Source organism: Megascapheus bottae, chromosome 19, assembly GCF_031878675.1.
Source record: "Megascapheus bottae isolate mThoBot1 chromosome 19, mThoBot2.hap1, whole genome shotgun sequence".
NCBI classification, from domain to species: Eukaryota; Metazoa; Chordata; class Mammalia; order Rodentia; family Geomyidae; genus Megascapheus; species Megascapheus bottae.
In genome coordinates, this window is record NC_143527.1 from 47,517,941 (window position 1) to 47,535,717 (window position 17,777).

Genomic DNA, 17,777 nt, shown 5'->3' on the forward strand with positions numbered 1-17,777 from the left:
AAAAAGGGGGTGGGGGTGCCTGGCAGTTTGGCCTAGTGACAGAGCACTCGCCTGGCATGCTTGAAGCCCTGGGTTTAATTCCTTGGTACCACGTACGTGGAAAAAGCCAGAAGTGCTGCTGTGGCTCAAGTGGCAGGGTGACAGCGGTGAGCAAGAAATATCCAAGGACAGTGCCCAGGCCCTGAGTTTAAACCCCAGAACTGGCAAAAAAAAAAAAAAAAAAAAAAAAGCCATGGCCCAAGTGGTACTATGCACAAAAACTCAGGAGAGTGAAATTCCCAAGTTCAAACCTGAGGACTAACATTTAAAAAATAGTAATAATAAATTAAGGCTTATAGAATCACAAGAATTGTGTTAACAGATTTTTCCCTTTTAAAGCCCTTGGAAAAATATATCAAAATAATTGTAGATTAGGACTAGAGATATGGCCTAAGCAGTAGAATAACTGCCTGGCAAGCAGGGAAGTCTGTGATACTACTCTTATCTCCAATTAACTAGAAAAAAAAGCTGAAAATGGAGCAATGGCTCCAAGTGGTAGAGCACTGGCACCAAACACAAGATAAAAGCTCAGGGACAGGTCGTAGGTCCTAAATTCAAGCCCCAGAACCAGTATCCAAAAAAAAAAAATTTCTCCCAAAGTTTCAACAAGTAATTTAGTCAGTGCCTAACTAACTTCATTTCAGTCTGGCTGAAAAAGTGACACAATAACTGAGTCCACTTTTAAACAGAACAAATGATCTCCACATCAAAACTAAGAGCCATGTCTTGCTATAGCCAAGCAATTACATTCACCCGCAGTACTGTATATATTGTCACAAAGAAAAATAAAAACAAACTTACCTATCAATCCCTTCTACAAACCATAGGAAAAAAGTTCCAATTCATATTCCAGACAGGAGACAGGAAATATGACTATAGCTTTATACATTTATAGACTTAATTTTTGTTCTAATTAAACATGTATCTGCACCTCAGTCCTCAAAATTGCATCTGCTTCGTATTAATCAATAAGCACGAGTAATTTGTTAATATATAATAGTGCCAGATGCTAATGGCTCACACCAGTAATCCTACCTATTTCAGGAGGCTGAGATCCAAAGAACCATAGTTGGAAGCTGGTAGAATCAGAAAAGATCATGAGACTACATTTCTAAAACTTACCAGCAAAAAACAGGGCTGGAGTCATGACTCACGTGATAGTTGAGCAAACACAGGACCCTGAATTCAAATCCAAGTAATCCCCCCCACACAAAAAAAATGATAAAAATAAAATCCACATTCATGTTGATTTTAGTCAAAAATAAATGAAAAGTATTTTTGGAAAGACCAAATATGGGATGAATTCAAGGGGTTTAATTCAAAAATGTGAATTAAAAAATTCTCCACCCAGAAACTTGGACTGAAAAATAACAAAATAATATAAAACAAAGAGTTGACTAAGTTGTTTGTGTTTTCTTGCTGTTGTGGTTGTTGATGGGGGGGGGGGGGGAGTTAAAACTCAGGGCCTTACCTTGAGCTTTTGTGCTCAAGGCTAGTATTCTACCACTTTAAAGCCATGACTTCATTTCTGGTTCTTGGGTGACTGACTGGAGATACTCTAGTCTCACGAACTGTCCTGCCTAGACTGGCTTCACACCACCATACTCAGATCTCAGAGGCCTCTTGAGTAGCCAAAAGCAGCAGGCTTGCCAAGTTTATCTAAAAATCTCTTAGTAAGTAGACTAGCCATGAATATATTCCCTAAAGTCCCAAAACAGAAAGTGTTCCAAGTCCCTAACAAGTTCAACTTCAATTTCCATTTTTTTAACACTTTCCTACTTACCAGTTTATCATTTTCATTGGGCATTTCAAATACACATCTCAACTTAGAATCCATTAATTCATCAGGTTTTGCCTCCTTCCACTAAAAACAAACAAAACCCGTATGAGATATAAAAAAATGTGATCATAGCAAACATTTCACCTGAAGGAATCGCTATAGTTCGGCTGCTTGGAGCACTGGCAAGGAATATATAACTCAGCAAGAATCCTCTGATACAATGTGCATTACTATCTAAAAGACTTTTTCCAATGTAAAAATTAGGTTTGTAGCTGTAATCCTAGCTACTCGGGAGGCTGAGATCTGAGGATCGCAGTTCAAAGCCAGCCCAGATACTAAAGACCTAGAGACTCTTATCTCCAATTAAACACTAGAAAACCAGTAGAGCTGTAGAACAAGGGGTAGGGTGGTAGCCTTGAGCTGAAGAGCTCAGGGACAGCACCCAGGCCCAGAGTTCAAGCCCCATGACCCACCAAAACAAACTAACAAAAAACAAACAAACAAAAAAAAGAACGTTTGTAACCTGGCACCAGTAGCTCATACCTCTCCTATTTCCTCAGTAAAGAGGTCTGTGACCAAAAAATAAAAGTCCATTAGACTCTTATCTCCCATTAAATACCAAAAGTTCAAGGAGAGTACTAGCCTTGAGCACAACAGCTCAGGGACCATGCCTAGGCCCTGAGTTCAAACCCTAGAACTGACTCTGCTCTCTCTCTCTCTCTCCTTCTCCTTCAGCTTTCCCTTTCCCTCCCTCCCGCCCCCTCAGCCTCTTTCTCTCTCACACACACACAGTTTATAAATAAACCTATGGTTTAAATTATATTTAATTATATACAACTTATATACTTACCACAGCTTCCATATCTGTAAAATTTGGTGGAGCGAAAATTGTCTGTACCATAAACTTATGTTTACTTTTTTCATTCGGATCATAGTCAAAGGGTTGCAGCATTACTAAATAAGAAAAGACAAATTATTCTTCAGCATTTGGTTATCATTTCTACAACCTGAGTAATAACACAATTTAAAGAAAAACAAGCTGGCTTTAAGGAAGGCAATGGATTTTTTTTTTTAACCTGTCCCAGGGCTTGAACTCAGAGGCTAGCCACTGCCCATGAGCCTCTTTATGCTTAAGGCTAGTCCTCTATGCCGTGAGCCACAACATCATTTCTGGCCTTTTCTGTTTAAGTGGTACTGAGGAATTGAACCCAGGGCTTCATGCATGCAAGGCAAGCGCTATACCACTAAGCCACATTCCCAGCCTTTGGATTCTTTACACCTAAGCATCCACAATCAACTTTATGGACTCCAACAATTAATTTTTCTATTGCCTGACTTGCTAAGTCATTAATAACCTATTAAGTAATTATTTAAAAATATGTATGAACATATGCTGCTTTCTCTGAACTTCGTGAAAATTTTAAAACTTTATCAACATTACTATTAAACCTAGTAAACTGCTTGTTAAAGCTACTTACAAAATTTAGACTTCACTTTAGTATTAAGTAGTAATTTTATTTATTTGCCAGTCATGGTGCTTGTGCTCAGGGTCTGAGCACTGTCCTTTCATTTATTCTCAAGGCCAGAGCTCTACCACTTGAGGCACAGCACACTTCCAGCTTTTTTCGAACCCTGGCCTCCGTGCCTGCTAGGCAAGCACTCTACCATGAGGCCAAACGTCCCCTCCCCCCCCGTAGTAATTTTAAATTACATAACTGAGGTGCTTCGTAAGGTACTCAATGAATTTAAAAACTATCTTAGGCTCAGAGAGGCAAATGGCTCATGCTTTCTCTCATAAATGGAAATTAGATGCAAATTATAAACATACATGAAAACATGTAAGCCAGGTACTGGTGGCTCACACCTGTAATCCTAGCTACTCAGGAAGCTGAGATCTGAGGATCGTAGTTCACAGCCAGCTAGGGTACGAAGTCTGAGACTCTTAATCTCCAATTAATCACCAGAAAGCCAGAAGTGGTGCTGTGGCTCAAGTGGTAGAGCACTACCCTTAAGCTGAAGAGCTCAGGGATAGCAACTAGGCCAGAGTTCAAGCCCCACAACCAATGAAGGGGAAGGGGAAGGGAAGGAAGAAAGAAAGGGAGAAAGAATACTAATATAAGTTCAGCAATCAGCCGGGAGTTTGGCCTAGTGGTTAAAGTGCTTGCCTAGCATGCATGAAGACCCAGGTTCGATTCCTCGGTACCACATATAGAAAAAAAAGCCAGAAGTGGTGCTGAGGCTCAAGTGGTAGAGCTCTAGCCTTGAGAAAGTCCAAGGACAGTACTCAGGCCCTGAGCTCAAGCCCAGGACTGGCAAAAAAAATAAATAAATAAATAAATAAGTTCAGCAATCAGAAGCCTTCTAAGAAAAAGTTATCCTGAATATTTTTATGGATGCCTAGGTTTAACATAACTGCACCAAAAATTATTTTTAACCACATGGATTTAATAATTTCCTTTTCTTCACATTTAAAGGGTTAAAGACATAAACAGAAAATAAGATCTAGAATGTGCAGAGCACTGGGGCCCATGACTGTAATCCTAGTACTCAGGAGGCTGAGATCTAAGGATCAAGGTTCTAAGAGAACCCAATCAAGAAAGGCCATAAGACTTTTATCTACAAACACACACACACACACACACTTTTTTTTTTTTTTTGCCAGTCCTAGGGCTTGAACTCAGGGCCTGAGCATGGTCCTTAGGCTTTCTCAAGGTTAGTACTCTACCATTTGAGCCACAATACCACTTCCAGATTCTTCTATGCATGTGGTACACCAAGGAAACGAACCAGGGTCTTCATGCATGTACGCAACACTCTACAGCTAGGCCAAACCCAGCCCAAACTCCCCCCTTTTTTAAATCATTTTTGGTGCTCATTCTGAGGATTCAACTAGGTACTGTCCTTGAGCTTTTGTGCTGAAGCTAGTGTTCTACTTACTACTCAGGCCCAGCTTCACTTCCTCTTCCTCCTTTTTAGGGGATGAGGGTCTCACAGACTTTGTTGGCTTTGAACCATCATCCTACACTTTAACATCCTGAGCAGCTAGGATTACAGGTGTGAGCCACCTGAGTGCCAGTTAATTCCTTTGTTTTTAAATTTCTTGATGTTCTTCTTGATGCCAGTACTAAAACTAGAGTTCAGAGACTTTTCACTCAAGGCTGCTGTTCTATCACTTGAGCCACAGAGCTCCACACTTCTGGCTTTTTGGTGGTAACTGGACGTTCCTATCCTGGCTGGTTTTTAACTGTGTTCCTCAGATCTTAGCTTCTTGAGTAGCTACAAATTACAGGTGTGAGCCTTCAGTGTCCAGGCTCTCTCTTATCTTCTTTAAAATTCCAATCTTTCAGTGAAGAGTTTGAACTCTACTCTTAGGCATGTAGTTATTTCTCACATACAGTCTTATACAGTTTGCCCAGTCTGGTCTGGAACTCAAATCTTCTATCATACCTCTCACATAGCTAGGATTACTGTTCTGTGTCATTCCTGGCTTGTTGAGATGGAGCTCTCCAAATTTTTTGTCTAGGCTGGTCTCAAACTACAATACTCTGAATCTTTACCTTCAGGAGGAATCAAGTATATGTGCCATTGAATCAATCCAGTTATGTAGCTTTCTATTTATTTCCCATCCATCTTCTCAAGAACTAATGAAGTGGTCTAAGCAAATAAATATAAAAACAATCCTCCCAGGCCACTTCATCACAAAACTCTCTTAAAGGACAGTGCCCAGGCTATGAATTCAACCCCAGGACTGGCAAGCAATAAAGAAACAACCTAAAAACCTTTTTGTAAAGCCTCCTAGCTCTCAATTTTAGGGTACACCTATAGGAGGACAGTGTCAACGAACAGTTTCTCCATACTGCCTTTACAGTCATGTTGTACTTCTAAATTCTCTCAAAGGGCTTGTTTTAATAGGCTCTCGTCCTGTATAATTTGCTATTTTTAATATGCTGTAGGTTTGAAAATCTAAAAACAATACAGAATTATTTTAAAAAAGAATGTTTAATGATTAGAATTCATTAAAGCTGTTTTTTGTTTGTTTTTTGGTGTGTGTATGTACTGGGGTGTGAATTAAGGGCCTGGGTGCTATCCCTTTGTTTTCTGAGCTCAAAACTGACATTCTACCCACTGAGCTACAGCTCCACTTCCAGCTTTTGCAGGTTAACTGGAGATAAGAGTCTCAGGCTTTCCTATTCAGGCTGCCTTTGAACCATGATCTTCAGATTTCAGCTTTCTAAATTTTAGGTCTGCCTGGCAGAAAAGTTTATTGGAGGAAGAGCTAACTGCTTTCCCACAGGAGATGGAGGAGTGTGGGAGAAAGAAGAGGCCAAAAAAGGAAGGGGGGGCCAGGAGTTTGGCCTAGTGGTAGAGTGCTTGCCTACCATGCACAAAGACCCTGGCTCAATTCCTTGGTACCACATCCATAGAAGAAAAAAAAAAAAGCCGGAAATGGTGCTGAGGCTCAAGTGGTAGAGCTCTTGCCTTGAGAAAGTATAACGACAGTGCTCAGGCCCTGAGTTCAAGCCCAGGACTGGACCAAAAAAAAAAAGGGGGGGGGGGGGACTGTGCGTGCATGGGATTACATAGGAAAAGGCAAGAGGTGTGACCACAGCAGATACCTTGGGAACCACTCCTGTCTGAAGGAGGAGTGACCAGGGCAGTTCAGGAAGTGACCTCAGAGCCTGGAGTCCTTTGCTGACTCATAGTCGGGTGATTACTGGTTTCAGGCTGGTGAAGAGGAAGGGGGACGGAGATTGCTCTCTGTGGCAGAGCTAACACTAACTAGGATTACAGGGATCAAGAATCTTTATTAATTTGTATTTCTCAGCCATATCCCCAATTCTGGCCTAAAAGATGATGAATACATGGGTATTCACACAGCACACAGTGTGAGAATTTACTGTTGTAAAAAAAAGAATAAATGTTGTCCACATGAGGCCTAAGACCTTCCATAAGTAAAGTTCTAGAGACTAGACTTTATCAAAGTGTATTGCTTAAAAGCCCTGCTTTGGCCTGATGACTTGGCTCTTGCTAAGAAAAAGAAGAAATGCTCTGAGATAAGAAAGGATTTTTGAAATCTAAAGTTTTGTCTTAAACTGGTTTCTTTTTGGGCCAGGAGTTTGGCCTAGTGGTAGAGTGCTTGCCTAGCATGCACAAAGACCCAGGTTCAATTTCTCAGTACCACATACATAGAAAAAAAGCTGGAAGTGGAGCTGTGGCTCAAGTGGTAGGGTACTAGCCTTGAGAAAAGTCCAAGGATAGTGTTCAGACCCTGAGTGCAAGCCCCATGACTGGCAACAAAAAAAAAAAAAAAAAAAAACTGGTTTCTTTTCCAGATAGAATTAATACATGCATGCCCCATACTATAAAAGAAATAGGATGTGGGCATATTTTGAGATTATTTGTAAACTGTTAATCATATTTCAAAATCATCTTATGTAAACACATTTTACCTTATTCAAACTAGCCAATCATGAGCAGACTATGAGCCAGAGCTCATCCAATCTGAGTAGAGGGAGTACCTGCTGGGTTAGGAATAAATATTGGAGTATACTGCCTACTCCTTATGTTTGCTTGCCAGATCTTGAGCTGATTGTGCAGAAGTAAATTTTGGCTTTCTGAGACATTTCATAATTTTTGTTTCTATCGTTGTGACTGACTCCACTGGCTTTTGGAGAACATATTTGTAACAAGACACACATATTCTCATATTTTCTTCCTATTATTCAACTATATTAGATTTATTAAGGAGTACTATCTTGGGAAGTCTTGAGGCACTTAGAAAACTCATTATAGCAGATACCAGCAAAGATTTCACAGGAGTAAACATTCCATACATAGAAGAAACCAAGCACAGCTTTCAAAGGTATTTACCTTTGGGACATGGGAGTAATGAAGTTTTCAAGAGCAAGATACTGTTAGAATTTACAATAAAAGGCAAAGGACTCATCTTATTTGATAAAGTTGGCGAATAAGGCATTGTTCATTTTAAACAAAAGAATCAGACCACTTCTAGCTATGTATAATAGGTAATAAACTACAAATAATCATAAACATGTTGTAATTTTCAAAGATTAAATAGGCAGAACTGTAGCAAAAAATGAGGTATAAGCTAGTTTAGACCTTGATATTACCAAGTTTTGACAATGACAAATTAATCATATTTACATAAGTGAAAAATTTTCTATGGAATAACCAAAGACCATTTTTGAAAGTAAAAACTATTTTTCTCCCTCAAGATGAAACACTACTCAACAAGTCAAAACCATCATAAAAGAACATAATTCAAAATGATTTCTACCTGAGACAGTCACAGTTGAGCCTGGGTCAATAATTCCACTGTTGGGCCTCACACAGTACCGGCGAGGTGCTGTAGTCTTCACTTTGAAACATACTTTTCTATCGGATGGATTTCGCAATTTAAGATTTGTAGTGACTACATCTGTAAAGGGGCCTATTAGGTTTAAAAAAAAGGAAAAAAATGTAATTATATTCATAACAACAAAAGCTGAATTCAAAACTATATGAACATAACCTCAACTCTGTTTATATACTGCTGTCTATATGCATACAAATATAATACCAAATGGCCAATAGTTCCTTTTTTTCCCCCGGTGTAGACTTACTAGCCAGGTAATTAATTCCCTCTTCATTGTGAACACGTAACACAACATGTCTACAAAAAGCATTCTTTGTTTTATATGTCTTTTGAAAGTTTCAATCTGTGGGTAAGTTTACAATTACGTTTTTATAGTATACTTTCACATTATTGAAAGCAAAAGAATTTTCTAGTGGTCTTCAAACCAGTGCCAACCTTAAAAGTTCACCTTACAATGTCTGTATCTGAAGACACTTACGACTTACAACTATAGTACCACTCACCATCTCAATTTGATTTACTGAATCCATTCATTCACACTGTAAGGCATCTGTTCTATCTAAATACAAAGTTTTTAAGGTTTTAAGATTTGTTCTAGAAGCAATCACACACACACACACACACACACACACACACACACACACAAAAGAAAGAAAGAAAGAAAGAAAGAAAGAAAGAAAGAAAGAAAGAAAGAAAAAAAGCCCTGACCTAGCCCTGCTTGCTTGCTTAAACCAGTAATCCTCAAGGCATGAAGATTAAAGTCAGTTGCTCCAGGTTGAAGAAAAGCTTAAAACAGTAATCTTTTGTTATTACTGCTTAGATAACAAAACATAAATTATTTGTTAATTTGGAGGCAGGAAATAGAACTTAAAAAACATGTTCCAATGGGAAGCAATAATACCATAGTTACATTAACTATTCAAAAAAATTAAAAATGCTTTTTAAAAGAACCCCTTTTGCCAGAGAAACTGGGGCTCATGCCTATAATCTAGCTACTGAGGAGGCTGAGATCTGAGGATTGCTGTTCAAGTGGTTATGTGCTATCCTTGAGCAACAAAGCTCAGAGACAGTGACCAGCATTCAAGCCCCAGGACCAACACCCCCAAACTGGAGCACACATAAACACAGAACTCCTCTAATGTTTAACCAACATCAATAAGGGACTGGAAATTGTGGCTCAATGCAAAATAAAAAGAACAAGAAACACAGCCACTATAAAAGTCTATCTTAATTTGAATCTTCTGAGCATGAATAAGTTTTGCCAAACTTCAAAATATTCACATAATATAATTTCAAATTAAGACAATTCTCCAACCAAGTAAAATTTTTTTCATTTAGATAAGTACTGGAAGAAAAACAGAACAAATACTTAAAGAAACCCAAAAGGAAATGAGGAAGAGTGAAGGAGATAAAAGCAAATCAGTCTAGTGAGAAAAGGAAATTGAACAAGTAAAATTATTATAAATGCATAATTATAGTCAAGCTGATCATTCAACCTACACACACTAAGGAGCCCACTGCGGCTCCTTATCACCCGTTTTTTGTTAAATATAAGCTCCTCATCACACAACTAACAAACCTGTCTCGTTTACCATACATATCCATATGGATTAATGTGGGAACACATCCATATGGATTATGTGGGAACACATAAAGAGCTGTAGGAGTCTTAAATTGTATCCTTACCGTTCTCAAAATCCATACATCAGGACTCCTCTTGAGTCACCCCCTCTTCCGATGTAAAATTTTTGCTACGATGTAAAATTCTTGCTACTTTAACTGCTTTTACTTTTAAATAACCTTTCTCTTATTCAGTTTTTAAAAAACTACAAATCATAACTGAGTGCAAAATTTTCTCAACTACTTTAACTATGACTTTACTATCAGCACTAACACTGAAATAAAAATGCAATTTCTTGGTGACATTACAAGAATGTAAAAATAAAAGTTTTGAGAGCCGAGAGTGTGGCCTAGAGGTAGAGAGAGTGCTTGGCTAGCATACATGAGGCTCTGGGTTTAACTCCCTGGTACCACATATACAAAATAAGCCAGAGAAAAATAAGTTCTACCACTTGAGCCACACAACTCCACTTGCAACTTTGTTTTTTTTATTTTTATTGAAGGTTGAAAGTATTCTGGACTTTTCTGCCATTTTTCCTGATCCCTCTGAACTTAGATCTCAGCCTCCTGATTAGCTAGGATTATTACTGAAATGAGCCACCAGTGCCTAGTTCATATATCAATTTTTCAACAAACGTTTTAAAGAAGGGTTGCTCCCAGCAAAAAGTTCAAAATTTGAGCCCGTTTCTTAGTACTGAGGACAATGAGCTAAGAATAACCAAATTACATAGCTTTAAAAGTCTTGGAAAGAAACAATTGGTCTGCATTTGTAAAAAAAAAAAAAATCCAGATTCCTTTGTATATCAAACAAACCTACCCCAAAGAAATACAATATAGGCAAGTACATACAAAAATTTAACACTCTAAAGTGTGGGAGGGTGGCTCATGCTGGTAATCCTATCTACTCAGGAGATCCTATCTACTCTGAAGATCAAGGTTCAAAGCCAGCTCAGGCACTACATACAGTCCTTGAAACTCTTATCTCCATATTAACCACCAGAAAACCGAAGTGGTGCTGTGGTTCAAAGGACAGGGCAGCAGCCTTGAAGAGCTCAGGGACAGTGTCCAGGCCCAGAGTACAAACCTCATGAAGATCACCACGACCAACAACAAAAGTAAAACTCAATTTGAGGAATGATAAGAAATTTGGGTTGCAGGTGAGATTTGGTTATTACAGACATGAGGCCAAGTGTGACTAGCTACCAGAACAATCTTTTACATGACAATAACACAGGGTATTTGTACTTGGCATTATGAATGACTGGGTTGTTCGATGAGGAATATTGGTTCACAGCCAGCACAGCCCACATAGGTGTTATGCGCCCCCCCACCATCCTACCGAATTTTCAAATATCTGTCCCTGCTACAATTTAGAGCTTGAATGTCCCCTAAAAGCCCATTTGCTGAACTTGATCCCTAAAGCAATGTTAACTGGGAGGCAGGGGAACATAGTGGGGCCAAATGGGAGAAAGATCACAGGCAAAACCTCCTGAAAGGATTATGAAATTCCAGTTCCTCAAGGAGGTAAGGCTGAATGGTTCAAACACATAAATAATGTAGCTACAGCAATGCAGGTCATTAGATATGTTTATCCAGGTTTTAGCAAATTAACTGGGCTGTTGTCACTCTTAAATTATTTATGTATCACCTAACTATATTTTCTAGTCCATAAGCACACCAGGTACACTTCTACAACATGAAACCTGAAAGTAGTATCAATTACCAATATATGAGAATAATTTTAAATAGACATTGTGCTTCCCTTGTTCACACAAGTCAATGTTGAACTTTTCCTGAAATAAGTATCTATAACGAAGTATTTTTACACTGTTAATGTCCAAGAAAGCTCTAAAATATTTTCCTACAAAAACTTGTAAATGAAATTACCTTAAATTTATTGACCTCCTCTATCTGAAACCAAAATATGAGACTGGTAAAGTAGGCCCCATGAAGACTGGGGCCCTTGTTATGTTCACTGCATTATCTCCAACAGCTAGAACAATTCCTGCTGTAGTGAAAACGATCAGTGTATATATATCATACCAATAAACATCACTGAAAGACAAGAGTCCTATTTCTATTCAAGCACATCTAGTTATTAAAGGATTAAAACTTTTCTTCTTGGAGTTTCAGTATGAATTCTGGACAAAACTTCATTATTTTACCTACATTTGTAATACTTAAAAGTTTTAACTAAAATTCTTATTGCCCCTATATATTCATACTGCATTAGTCAATAAGGTTTCTGAATGTTTCATAAAAAACCATATCCAGGAACCGGGAGATTGGTCTAGTGGTAGAGTGCTTGCCTAGCATACATGAAGACCACAGTTTGATTCCTCAGTACTACATATATAGGAAAGCCAGGAGTGATGCTGTGGCTCAAGTGGTAGAGCACTATCCTTGAGGAAAAAGCCCAAGGACAGTGTTTAGGCCCTGAGTTCAAGCCCAAGGACTGGCAAAAAAAAAAAAAAAAAAAATCCAAAACTCACCGAACACAGCAGTGTCTCTTCTGAAAACAAATGAAAGGACTCCTTTCACACTCTATGGACCTAAAGTTGTAGTTAAAAGTTACTTGCCCAAACAGGTGGCTCAAGCCTGTAATCCTAGCTACTCTGAAGGCTGAGATCTGAGGATCAAGGGTCAGAGCCAGCCCAGGCACAAAAAGACCTGAGACTCTCATCTCCAATTAACCTCCAGAAAATGGGAAGTAGAGCTTGGCTCAAGGGTAGGGTGGTAGCCTTGAGCTGAAGAGCTCAGGGACAGTGCCCAGGCCACGTTTAAGCCACATCACACACACACACACACACACACACACACACACACACACACACACACACACACACACACACACACACACACACACATTACTTACCCAACTGGACTCTGGCTCATACCAGTAATCCTAGCTACTCAGGAGGCTGAGATCTGTAAATTGCGGTTCTTATCTCCAATTAACAACTAGAAAACCAGAAGTGGCACTGTGACTCCAGGGGTAGGGCAATAGGCCTTGAGATGAAGAGCTCAGGGCCAGTGCCCAGGCCCAGAGTTCAAGCCCACAACAACAACACAAAAAGTTACTTACCTAAGAGAGCTGGCTCACACCTGTAATCCTAGCTACTCAGAAGGCTAAGATGTGAGGATCTGGGTTTGAAGCCAGTTAGGGCAAAAAGTCCCCCCACCCCATAATGATATCTCCTATCAACTACTCACAAACAAGAGTGGAGCTTTGGCTCAAAGAAGCAGTGTTAGCCTTGCGCAAAAGAGCTCAAGAACAGCCTCCAGGCCCTGAGTTTAAGCCCACAACTGACTTAAAAAAGTAACAGAAGTTATTGACCAGATGGAGACCATGCACTTTCATATAGTGCAGTATTGTGAGCATATATAGTTATTCATCATCGTCACATAAAGAAAAGTACTTGAAGATTAAAAAAAGAAAAAACCCTCTTCCTTCTTTGGAAAACTCTTAGGGGAAGCAACACACTAGTCTCTTACCAATGTACTCATTAAGACTAAAAAAAAAAAAAAAAAAAAAAAAAAAAAACCATAACCAAATTTACCTGGTACTGGTGGCTCATGCCTGTAATCCTAGCTACTCAGGAGGCTGAGATCTGAGGATTGAGGTTGAAAGATAGCCCAGGCATGAAAATCCTGAGACCCTTATCTCCAATTAACCACCTGAAAATCAGAAATGGAGCTGTAGCTAAAGTGGTAGAGTGCTAAAGCCTTGAGCTGATGAGCTCGAAGACAGCTCCCAGGCCCAGAGTTCATGCCCCATGAGCAACAACAACAGAAAAAAACAGTAATTAAACCTAAAACAATTAACTAGGTTAATCACTCACCCTCTTTAAACCAGTCTAACTTTTTTTTCATTTTAGAGTAAGCAAAAATGATCTTGATCTAAGGCTCTTTTCATATAAATTAATGTGAGATGATGACCAATTTTATTACCCTAAAGAATCTCTTACTCTTAAAGGAATTTAATTTAATCTCAAACCATCATAGCTTTGACATTTTAAAGTCAATAAGCACTTCTAAGTGCTAAATATCACACTTATTATCACTCACTCCTCTGACCTAAACCTGGTGACAAAATTTTCAAAAAACAAGAGGGATAAAATAAATTGCCTTTGGGGCTGGTAGTGTGGCCTAGTGATACAGTGCTTACCTAACATGCATGAAGCCCTGGATTCAATTCCTTGGTACCACACACAGAGAAAAGCTAGAAGTGGTGCTGTAGCTCAAGTGGTAGAGCTCTGGTGGATGGCTAACCTACAGAGAAAAGTCCAGAAGATTCCATCTCCAATTAACTAACTAAAGGCCAGGCTGGAGGCATGGCTCAAATGTTAAGAATACTAACCAAGAGCAAGCAAGCCCAGTAGGAGGGTAGATACTGAGTTCAAGCCCAGAAGGGGAGGCAGGGTGTTAAGCACTTGTCTAAACTCACAAATGTGGGAACTTTATAATCAAGTGTATCTTGTTCTGGGGCAAAAAAAGAAATCCTATACCAATGACTCCTTAAACCAATCAACACAGTGTAGAGGAATTGAAACTTAGTAGGTATTTTGGACCTACTTGCCTCTTCAATATAATCTAGGGACAGAGAGGTGGCTCACACCTGTAATCTTAGCTACTCAGGAGGCTGAGATCTAAAAATCAGGATTCATAGCCAGTCTGGGAACTAAGGACTATGAGACACTTATCTCCAATTAACCACTAGAAAATGGAAAGTAGTGACTCAAGGGGTAGGGCTGTAGCCTTGAGCTGAAGAGCTCAGGGACAATGCCCAGGCCCAGAGTTCAAGCCTCATGACCGCCCAAAGAAGATCACCAATGACAAAAAGAAGTCTATGAAACATTTATATCTGCTTTGTTACTCTAAGTGTCCAAGTGGATCAATAAAAATTCTCCCAAGTTACTCTCAACTTAGACCCACTATGTCGGTGTTGGTTTTGAGTCCAGGCTCGAGCTTGCAATAAAGACTCTCATGCTCTTACATCGGATTTGGCTACTTGGTGGTCTTTGGGGACCCCAAAATCTGGGCACAACAGTATGACAGAGTGCACCATCCAGCTAATCATTTAAATGTTCCAAATGAAAACAGTGCTGCCAATGGGTTCTCTAAATAAGATCTTAATAGGTTGAGTTTCTGACAACAAACTCTATCATATATCCTAAAATAATACATTCAATGTTCCTTCAGTCATGTTTTTATCATTTACATATGATATTTGCGTATTTTCTGCATTACTTTAAGCCATTGTTAGACTATCTATACCTGACTAATACATGAATTTATTATATAAGTACACCACATGTTATATATTTAGTAACTGGTATCAAGGTAAACATTTGCACATGTTCAGTAAAAATGTAAGGTGTTTTTCTTTACCCAAATACTATTTGATATGAGATTTGTTGAGTCTGAGAGAAACCAAGCATGCAGAGGACTGAATGTACCTGTTAAAATTACATAAATAAAAGTGGTTAGTGAGTCAAAAAAAAAATTCTCCCAAGACTAATGAATTTGTTAGCAGCAATGCGAACATTAGTACACAATTTGTGCATCCAAAAGGCTAAAGCAGAGAAGACAAAATGGAGATGACCGTACACATTACTTTGAAACAATAATCCTTGGCCACAGGCTCAATAACAAGGGTGTTGTCAGTCCAAGGTTCAGCAGGCTGCTGTTGGGCAGTCACCCTTTGCATAGGTGTTTTCTGGACAAGGTCACAGTTGCCTTTGTACAAGGTTGTGATTCTAACACTCTTCAGTGATCTATCAAAGCATAAACATGAAATCCCCCCATTCCCCCACAACTTCTTGTTGTATTTTGTTGCTGTTAAGAGTGTAAAAAAAAATATTTTACTTTCTGATAACTTTAACAGGTGGTTATAAAACTTATTTCCAATCTTTATATACTTTGCTATCACACACAAAAAAAGATAAGGCTCTAATTATTCCATTTTCTAAAACATAAACGACTACATTTATAAAAATCTTAAAAAGCACAGCAAAGTAAAAATCCAGTAATGAAAGACATTCTAATCTTGGAGTCATATACTATTACTGCTAATGTTCTTCCCAAATTTTTCCTCCATTTACTCCAATAAGTGGTTCATATATGCAACTATCCAAGGCAAGATGAGGCTCAAGGAGCTGAGAACATGGCCTAGTGGTAAAGTACTTGCCTTGTGTATGCACGAAGTTTGGGCTCCATGTCTCCACACCACATACAAAGAAAAAACTGGAAGTGGTGTTATGACTCAAATGGTAGAGTGCTAGACTTGAGAAAACCCAAGGACAGTGCGTAGGCCCTGAGTTCTAGCCCCAGAACTGGCAAAAATAATAATAAACTTCTGAGTGAAAAGGGACAAGACATCTCCACCTGATAAGACATATATGAAGTGCTTTTACCACCAAGAAAAAAAGAAAAGAAAAAGAAACTTGAATGCAATCAGGCTTTAAATGTAATTCAAAAGGTATGGGTAATACATATAGCACATTAGAACATAGGACATTACCACTACACCAAAGATATGACCTTGTCAACATATCATGAGTGATTTAACAAAAGAAAGAAAGAAAGAAAGAAAGAAAGAAAGAAAGAAAGAAAGAAAGAAAGAAGAAAGAAAAAAGAAAGAAAGAAAGACAGTTCAGCCACCAGTAGCTCTCACCTATAATCCTAAGGCTCATGCCTAATCCTAGCTACTCAGAACACTGACATCTGAGGATCCAACTTCAAAGTTGGCCTGGGGAAGTAAAGTCAATGAGCATCTTTTCTCCAATTAACTACCAAAAAGCCAAAAGTAGAACTGTGGCTTAAATGGTAGGGCACCAGCCTTGAGTGGAAAAGCTAAGGGCTATTACTGAGGACCTGAATTCAACCCTCCAAGACTGACCAACACACACACACACACACACACACACACACACACACACACTACAGGCGTGCAACTGGAGAATTTCCAATACATTAAATGTTAGTAATATCAAAGCTTTACTTTTGGTTTTAAATGAGAATGGTATCTCGAGCACACAAAGAAAAATGTTTTTGTCATTAGGAATGCACACTCAAGTACCAAGGAATGAAAGTTTAAACTAGTCAAGATTTGTTTGAGAAAACACCTAGGCAAACAAAAATAAATAATCAAACAAAATGCAATGTTAATTGTAGAATTTAAATTATTTTTTAAACCAGGCTAACCTTGGCAGTACAAACTAGTAATTCTAGGACTAAGGAGACAAAAGCAGAATGATTAAGGGTTAAAGCTGAGCTGGGTATGGTGGCTCCTGCTTGTATGTTCTGGAGGCTGAGATCTGAGGATCAAGGTTCAAAGCAAGGACCTGAAACTCTTATCTCCAATAGAAAAGGGGAAGTGGGGCTTGGCTCAAAGGTAGGGCAGTAGCCTTGAGCTGAAGAGCTCAGGGACAGCCGCATGACCCACCAACAAAAAAAAAACTGAGCCTCAGCCATTAATGGCAAGTTTCAGGCCAGCCTAGAGTTCAAGGCTAGCTCAGATTACAGAGCAGCAAACTGTCTTAAAAAAATAAAAGAAGGGGTCCCTAGTGGTAGAGTGCTTGCCTATATGCTAGAAGACCCAGACTCTATTCCCTGGTATCACATATAGAAAAAGTCGGAAGTGGTATTGTGGCTCAAGTGGTAGAGTTCTAGCCTTGAAAAAGCCCAAAGACACTGCTCAGGCCCTGGTGTTCAGTCCCAGGACTGGCCACATAAAAAGGAAAGAGAGAGAGAGAGAAGAAAAGAAAAATTTTTAAATGCATTAATGTTTGAAAGTTGTCTTTATTAAGTTTAAACTTTTTTTGGGGGGGGGGCGTTCATAGGACTTGAATTCTGTGCCTGGATGCTGTCCCTAAGCTCTACAACTCAAGGCTACCACCCTACCACTGGGCCTGGGCATTATCCCTGAGCTCTTCGGCTCAAGGCTACTGCCCAACTCTC

The 17,777-nt window shown here is 39.1% G+C and overlaps 1 protein-coding gene across 2 annotated transcripts in view; it reads right to left on the reverse strand.

The window, feature by feature from the left end:
• The window catches only part of Vapa (VAMP associated protein A), a 44,569-nt gene that overhangs the window by 17,412 nt on the left and 9,380 nt on the right, over positions 1-17,777 (reverse strand). For both annotated transcript variants that reach the window (XM_090353514.1, XM_090353515.1), the window contains exons 2-4: positions 8,118-8,270; positions 2,670-2,773; positions 1,823-1,903 (exon numbers count right to left, since the gene is read on the reverse strand). In XM_090353514.1, the coding sequence (XP_090209640.1) occupies positions 1,823-1,903; positions 2,670-2,773; positions 8,118-8,270 (338 nt within the window). The remainder of the gene's footprint in view (positions 1-1,822; positions 1,904-2,669; positions 2,774-8,117; positions 8,271-17,777) is intronic.